Genomic DNA, 8,021 nt, shown 5'->3' with positions numbered 1-8,021 from the left:
GTCCAAGAGTCCTGTCTCTTAAATGGAGAAAGTTGGAGTTTTCTGCTGAAACACAGTGAAAATGTCATAGTCTTTAGTTAGCATAAACCCTAAGAAAACTCATGTGACCTACGTTTTCACGATGCCAAGTCTCTGGATAAAAATTAAAATGTGTGGTCAACACGCTCCTCAAAATCTATGCATGTGGCATCACATCAACAAATATCCAATTACTTAACTGGACTTCTCACTGTCTAGCCAGGGTTGTTTATGTCATTGAAAGTGATGGCAGCAAGTATGGCACTGTGGCGCTAAATGACACCAGTGCCTTATGATTCTGAGAGGGAGATAAGCATAAACACAGGCAAATCACATGAGTGTTTCAGGTACATTTCAAGGCAGAAAGAGGAAATAACCATAGAAATAGGGACGCTGCCTCTGTTTTCCCACTCCTTCCCTGTCTTCTCCTCCACTCCCCTATTTGACATACAATATCTCTTATTTATTTATATTAATTTTCTTTCCATGTCCCAGAATGTGAGCTCCAGAAAGGCAAGGATTTCTCTCTATTTTTGTTCACTGCTCTTTCTGTGAACAAAATAGACTCTGGCGAATGCTAAATGCTCAATAAACATTTGATGAACAAATGAGATGGCCTGAAGGATGGCAATATGCTAAGCAATTCATAAATCAAAAACTAAGACGGCCTGGTGAAAAAAATACTTTTTTTCTAAATTAAATTAAAAGACGCAGTGACTTAATGAGTACTGGCTGGCTGAACTGCAATCTTTGTGATAACAAATAATTTGTTTAACTTTCTATCCCTTGGGTTCTCCACCCAGAAAACTGGAGATAACAGTGCCAGTCCCATATTCTTCAAAAACTTTTAAGTGTCCCAAAAGAGGCAATAGCTGTAAAGGTGTTAGGTTAAAGATGCAATGGAGGAGCTTAGCAAGGATGGGCTTTCATGAAATTAAACAATTATCTCAGTTGCCCATTGACTTATTAAACTGGCAAAATTCCATTTATCAGCTTTTGTTCCTATACATACTTGCAACCATACGTTAATCAGTTTTCTATATTCCTATTTATACCAAAGTATTAAAGTTATTGTAACTTTAATTAACCATTTCCAAACAAAACTGCAATTTCATACACTTCAAATTTTCCTTTAAAGCCATAAACTTTTTAATGCTAAAAATAGACATACCTACAGAATGCAATCTAACTGACATTTATTTTATTGTTTTGGAAACAATTTTAAATAGTGAAATGGCATTTCTCCAGGGTAATTACCCTTCCTCCCGATTCGTTAATAGCAAAACAGTCTGTCTGTTATGGGAATTCTATTTATCCTCTTCCCATTTTCTCCTTCAAGCTAAATTCTATTTTCCGGGGTCTCCTTACCAATCCTCAAAAAGAGACCCTGTACCTTTAATAGCACAGACCTGGTGAGAGGTTTCTTTCCAAACTTGTTCCCTGGCTTCCAAGTGACGAAACCAGCTGTAATTTGAGAGCAAAGAGATCCTCAGGATATCATTAGCCAAAGGAAAAGCTCCGCATTCCCACCCAGTCCAGGAGTTGAAATAGTATCAGAGGGCAAGAACCTTTCTCTCCAGCTACAGGCTCCATTTCCCAAGGAGCGAGGGGTAACTCAGAGAGCCAGAGTAGGGCAACGGAGCCAGCCAGCGTCCAGCCAGAGAGCTGCAGCAGGGGTTCCCCACCCGTGCCGGGATCCCGTCTGGAAGGAGCCGGCTGAGTTCCAGCCACCCGAGCGAGCGCAGGAGCTCAGAGCGAGGGTGCATCCTGGGCTGCGGGCGCGGCGGCTGCTACCCAGGCTCTGGTGCCGCAGCCACATGAAGCCAGTTGGGGAGGGGGTGCCAGGGTGCAGCGAGGCTACTGGGACTGAGGCTGACGCCGTCTCAGGGAGGCGCTGACTCCCTAGGGGACCCCCTTCCTCGCGCCTGGGCGAAAAGTCTTCTCCAGGGGTCCCCGGTCATCCTGAATATCCAGGATGGTGTTCATGAAGTTCCTCTGGATGGGTTTTCTGTGCCACCTGTGTCAGGGCTATTTCGATGGCCCTCTCTATCCAGAGATGTCCAATGGGTCTCTGCACCACTACTTTGTGCCCGACGGGGATTACGAGGAGAACGATGACCCCGAGAAGTGCCAGCTGCTCTTCAGGGTGAGTGACCAACGGCGCTGCTCTCAAGGGGAGGGGAGCCCAGCCAGCAGTCTGCTGAGCCTCACCCTGCGGGAGGAATTCACCGTGCTGGGCCGCCAGGTGGAGGACGCGGGACGCGTGCTGGAGGGCATCAGTAAGAGCATCTCCTACGACCTAGACGGGGAGCAGAGCTACGGCAAGTATCTGCGGCGGGAGTCCCACCAGATCGGGGATGCCTACTCCAACTCGGACAAGTCTCTCACTGAGCTGGAAAGCAAGTTCAAGCAGGGCCAGGAACAGGACAGCCGGCAAGAGAGCAGGCTCAACGAGGACTTCTTGGGGATGCTGGTCCACACCAGGTCCCTGCTGAAGGAAACGCTCGACATCTCCGTGGGGCTCAGGGACAAATACGAGCTGCTGGCCCTCACCATCAGAAGCCACGGGACCCGGCTAGGTCGGCTGAAAAACGATTATCTTAAAGTGTAGGTGGAAGGGCAAACTTCCAGGGAGAGGGAATCACATCAGACCCGTGGTGGAAGGTGGGGGACAGAGACGGGGCTTTTTCCCATATACTTATTACTTTCTATAACCAGATTTGCACTTGGAGAGTGATCTGATGTGATCTTAACAAGAAAGAAGTGAGAGTTGAGTGGTTTTAGTTTTGTACACTATTTATGTGATCGCTATTGATTTGTCACCTGGAAAGAAGAATTTAAAACCATGTCTCCTGCCTTTCCTAGAAGGGCTTTATATCTCTGCAGAGACACCTGTTTCAGCCACCTCTGAAAGGACACAGTTTATGCAGTAGGGACTGTTTAATCTTCCTCATCCTGAAGATTATGTGAAAATACCCAGGGAGCATGTGCACAGCTCCTTTCTGCCTTCAGCCTTCTCTCCTGGGCTCTGAAAGCTGTCAAAGTCGCCTGTTTTTCAGATGAGGTCAGAGGTGCTTCTCAGCATGCCTGGCAGAGGATGGAAGTTGCCGGTTTCTTCTCCTTTTCCTTCTTATTTATTAACCATGGTCTTTAGTTGTTTTCTTTTTGGTTTTGGATTTGGGTTTTTTGGTTTGTTTTTTCTTAAGTATTGGCTAGAAACTATATGCAAATCACCTTTTGCAGGGAGATGTCCGCTGTGCCTCTGTGGGTATGTGTAAGTTAAAGGGGTCACATTCAAGAAGTCTAAGGTTTGTGGTGGTTATGCACTCCTGTGATATGCTGACTTGCTGTGTCTCTCATTGTGTGTCTGTGTCATCAGCACTGCAGTCCACTACAAAGAAGTAGGTAGATTGCCTTGACACCCCCCCAAATGCCTGTGATTTAGGTTACCAGTGTATTCTTTCTCATTTAAGGGTTTTGCTTCTGTTTGCTTATTGAAAATTTGTACTTCAAGTAGAGGGAATTTTAATTCTCATAACTCCTTAACTAAGTTTTATTATTCAGCCAATAAATATGTTCTCATATAATACCTGCTTATCTTCTAATTTATATTCATAACTTTCATACTGCAAAGAGGAGCCAGTGCAAAAGAGAAGAGAAGGCTGGGATTGAAGCCAGTTTACTTAGAGTATATGATAAAGAAGACAGAGGGACCACTACGTATTTGACAATCCTCCCTTCCCTGGCCACCCTTACCATCCTCAAAAGGAAAAAATAAAATCTAGGCTGTGCCAAAACTTGATCTCTGCTGGTCTGCCTAAAAACTCCAATTTTCTCTGGTTTTCCCCTAGAATTAATTGGAAAAGTTTACGGCAAGGCTCAGAGCTTATATGCCCTCAGAATGCAGAGGGAAGGCTCCATTCTAAGCTGTAAGAATCACAGTGATGTCTAATAACTTTGAAGACAGGTCTACGTTATTTCATTAATGATTTTTAAAATGGAAATGCACTTTATTTCATACCTTTTCCCAGCCAATCCTCACCCTTCCCTTAAATATGCTTTCCTTTCATACATATGCACACACACACACACACACACACACACACACACACACACTGGGAAATAAGTGTTCATAATCTATTCTCCAACAGGGCGCAATTTTTTCTCTCCCATGCATGAGGAATCCAGTTTTCTATCCCTCTGAAGTGTTCAACATCCTCCTATGACAATAGGGGAAACTGAGGTCCAGAAAGTGACTGATCCTCAGTTAGTTCTAACAGCACCAAGTCTCCTAGATTTAAGTATGGGACTTTCCCACACTGCTCTTTTCAAAGATGCTGAGAGATGAGAGGGAGTGGCTTGAGGCCTGAGGCTTTGCATAACTCTTTCATTGTTTAAAATAAAAAGGAACAAAATATGGAATAATACTTCAAATAATCATTTGTCATTTCTTTTAGCCGCCTCTAGTGTATGGGGAGAAGACTGGTGTGTGGGAAAAAGGTAAAGATCTTTTAAGAGGGTTTCTATCTTTATTCCATGAAAGATGAGGAAAAAAGTAACAGCAGAGGCAAAGGAGATGATATTTGGTACCTAAATGATTGTAGTTTGTAGTCACAACCTTTCCTATCTCAAAACTTTCATATCACTCACTTCACAGCAATCACATCTAATCCACAGACGTATTAAATGTCATCTCCTTAATTTTCCCAGTTGTAATAAAAGGATATTAGACTCATGATACAATGGAAAACTGATTTCCTCTTGATGCTAATTTCAATCAGTTGGGAATGACTACATACAGTAGTACATCAAAAAGGATTTAAATGACACAGATGTAAAGATTGCTGTACCCAATTAGAGATATCTTCCATGCGTGCAGGAAGGCGAGTGGTGACACATCTGCTACAAATTTGGAAACCCAAAAATAGATAATGTCTGAGGTTCTTTCCAGTGCTGACATTCTATGATTCCTACAAAACCAGAATGAAATTATCTGACATTGAATCATCCATTCAAGGCCAGATGTAATGCCAGTAATCTCACAGAGTCTTATGTAAATGGCCCCAGAGGGCAAATTGGAATTCCCAGGTGGGGAAAGCAAGCCATCCCGGACTATCAACCCAGAGGCTAGTATCACAAGGAGTTTCCAAATCCTCTTATGACGGGGAGCCAGCCCCACGCAGATCTTTCCTCTCTGCTTCCTTATTATTCTTATTAAGACTTTATTACTCACACAATGACAAATTCTTTTTTTTAAGTAGTGATTCTTTATTTTTTAGACCATGAAATATTTTAAGAATCTGAAGAAAACTATATACTTTCTTCCCTGAGAAATCTACTTACAAGAACATTCAATGTAGGATAGTCTTTCTTTAATAAATATTTGTTGATCACTCAATATGTGTCAGGCACTAGGTTAGGTTGTGGGTAATTCTGAGATATTACAAAGTGTTGGGACACCAACTAACTGAAAGTTTTAAAAAACCTCTTAGGGCTTTTTTTTATTTGGAGTAGGAGACATTTATTATTATTATTATTATTGTCATTGTTATTATTGTTAACAACAACAACAAAATATCCAACTTTTTTGAGAACTCAACTCAGCATTATTGGTTAGAGCCTGTGCTAAGAACTTTGCCAGGGTATTTCCCTTAATTCTAACAACAAACTGTGTGAGGAAAGGATTATATAAAAGGAATTAACGTATGCCAAGGGCTTAGAATAGTACCTGACACAGAGTGAATCCTCAATAAATGTTAGTTGTTGCTTTACTGTACTTATTATTATCATTATTTTTATAACTGAGGCCCAGAAAGCCTAGGTAATTTTCCCAAGGTTAAAACAGTGATGTCTTATTTGCTTCACTATTCTCTCACTTTTTAAGCTGATGATTATCTAGTGGGATATATGATCAAATAAAAGAAGAATGTGGAGGGTAAGGGTCCAGTGGAGCTGCCAGCTGTCCACTCCAAACATTGTCCCTTCTAGGCCAGGCAGCCTACAGCCTACAGCAGTTCAGATGCCTGAGAGCTGTCAGTCAGAAGCTGAGTGGCTCCACTGGTAACAGAATTCCTCACTGATACTTTCTCCATGTAATGCATTGGTGCAGTATCCTCACACTCTCAATCTGACCATGTGAAAACTGCTATATACCTACTTTGAAGAATTCCATAGATATCTGTCCATCTATAGTCTGCCGATAAAAGACACCAGGCCACGTTAGCCTCTGCAAAAACCAAAGCCACACTCGGAGAAGCTGGCAGGTGTGGGTGTGTTATGCATGGCAGCACGGAGAGGCTGTTCCACAGTTTATATACATTCATTGTCTTTTAAACTCTCACTTACAATTCTGCTAAGGAAACAGACAAAAAACTTTCTTAGAGAAGCCTTGAAACTTCAATTATAAACTATTTAACAAGTAATAAAAGCATCCATGAAAACTACTAAAGATATGAAATCTCCCTAAAGGGTAGGGACAAATTTCCTTGGGACATTTTTCAGAGTATGATTATTAAAATCTTCTTGATAAAGAATAATACTAGGGTGTGAAATATGAATGGTAAATGTGGTTTATAAATGTTTTAATATAAAAGGAAAAACAACTGGAGACATAAAAATCTTGGTTAGAAATAGAATACAGAAATACATAACAATCATTCACCAGTATAGAGAATGAGATTCTGCAAATCATCTTAGTAATTTTGGAATCAGGGTGGTCCTTAGGAATACTATTTCCATAATCAGAATCCCCAAGGATATGTTATTTATCAGACTTTTTTTTCTTTTTTTGCGGTACGCAGGCCTCTCACTGTTGTGGCCTCTCCCGTTGCGGAGCACAGGCTCCGGACGCGCAGGCTCAGCGGCCATGGCTCACGGCCCCAGCCGCTCTGTGGCATGTGGGATCTTCCCGGACCAGGGCACGAACCCGTGTCCCCTGCATCGGCAGGCGGACTCTCAACCACTGCGCCACCAGGGAAGCCCTATCAGACATTTTTTAAGTGCCACCATATGAGGTAACTAGGATAGAAATAGTATAGTCGGCTCTCTGTATCTGCGGGTTCCACATCCCTGGATTCAACCAACCTCGGATAGAAAATATTTGAAAGAAAAAATATTCCAGAAAGTTCCAAGAAGCAAAACAAAAAGCAAAAATAGTGCACTGGCAACTATTTACATAGCATTTATGTTGTATTAGGTATTAGTAGTATAGAGATGATTTAAAGTATATGGGAGGATGTGAGTATATTATATGCAAATACTAAGCCACTTTTTATAAGGGACTTGAGCATCCCTGAATTTGGATATCCACGGGGGTCCTGGAACCAATCAACTTCAGATACAGAGGGACAACTGTGTTCAGGCATGTGAGGAAACTGACACCTATAAACTGATGTGAGCTTGGCACACTGTGGATTTGTATGTACAAGGTCCAGCAAGAGTCTAAACTAGAATTGTCTGGACAATGTAAAACAGTGTAAATCAAATAAGGATTTTGTATAACCACATATTCAAGGGATAAAGGAGTTTCATTGTTGTTGTTATTATTGTTGTTGTTTTGCTTTTTAAATAACTTTTTTTCTAGTTATATAAGCCATACCTGCTGAATTCTAATAACGTGGCAAACAACAGAACATAAAGAAAACAAAATCGTTCATATTCTCAAACTCTCCCTGTCATACACTCACTATTTGCATTTCGGTGTGCATTCTTGTAGTGCTTTACACACATATCTATGTATTGTATTTTTTTTTAGAAAAAATGATATTATAATAATGCATTGTTTTGTAGCCAATGTGAAGTTTAAGGTTAAATAGGCTCAATTGCATAAATCTTTTAAAAATGCTTAAATCTATCCACCATGCTTCAGGAGGTGGAAGTTCTGGATTCAGATCTTGGCCCAACACATGTTAGCTATGCAACTTTGAAGAAGTCCCTTCAATGTTCTGAAATTCAGTCACTTTGCTTGCAAAATGAAGACAATAATAGCTAATATTTACTGAACA

General features: G+C 41.4%; 1 protein-coding gene across 1 annotated transcript; it reads left to right on the top strand.

Moving 5' to 3' along the window:
* The first annotated feature begins 1,516 nt into the window (after window positions 1-1,516).
* Window positions 1,517-3,955, top strand: FIBIN (fin bud initiation factor homolog). The gene has a single exon (XM_030864847.2). The coding sequence runs from the start codon at window positions 1,994-1,996 to the stop codon at window positions 2,627-2,629; it is 636 nt and encodes a 211-aa protein (XP_030720707.1). The 5' UTR covers window positions 1,517-1,993; the 3' UTR covers window positions 2,630-3,955.
* The last annotated feature ends 4,066 nt before the right edge of the window (window positions 3,956-8,021 follow it).

Source organism: Globicephala melas, chromosome 8, assembly GCF_963455315.2.
Source record: "Globicephala melas chromosome 8, mGloMel1.2, whole genome shotgun sequence".
NCBI classification, from domain to species: Eukaryota; Metazoa; Chordata; class Mammalia; order Artiodactyla; family Delphinidae; genus Globicephala; species Globicephala melas.
This window is presented reverse-complemented; position numbering and strand designations above follow the sequence as displayed.

What these genes read in the sequence shown, in the direction of transcription:
- FIBIN (XM_030864847.2), top strand. Translation starts at nt 1,994, where the DNA reads ATGGTGTTCATGAAGTTCCTCTGGATGGGTTTTCTGTGCCACCTGTGT.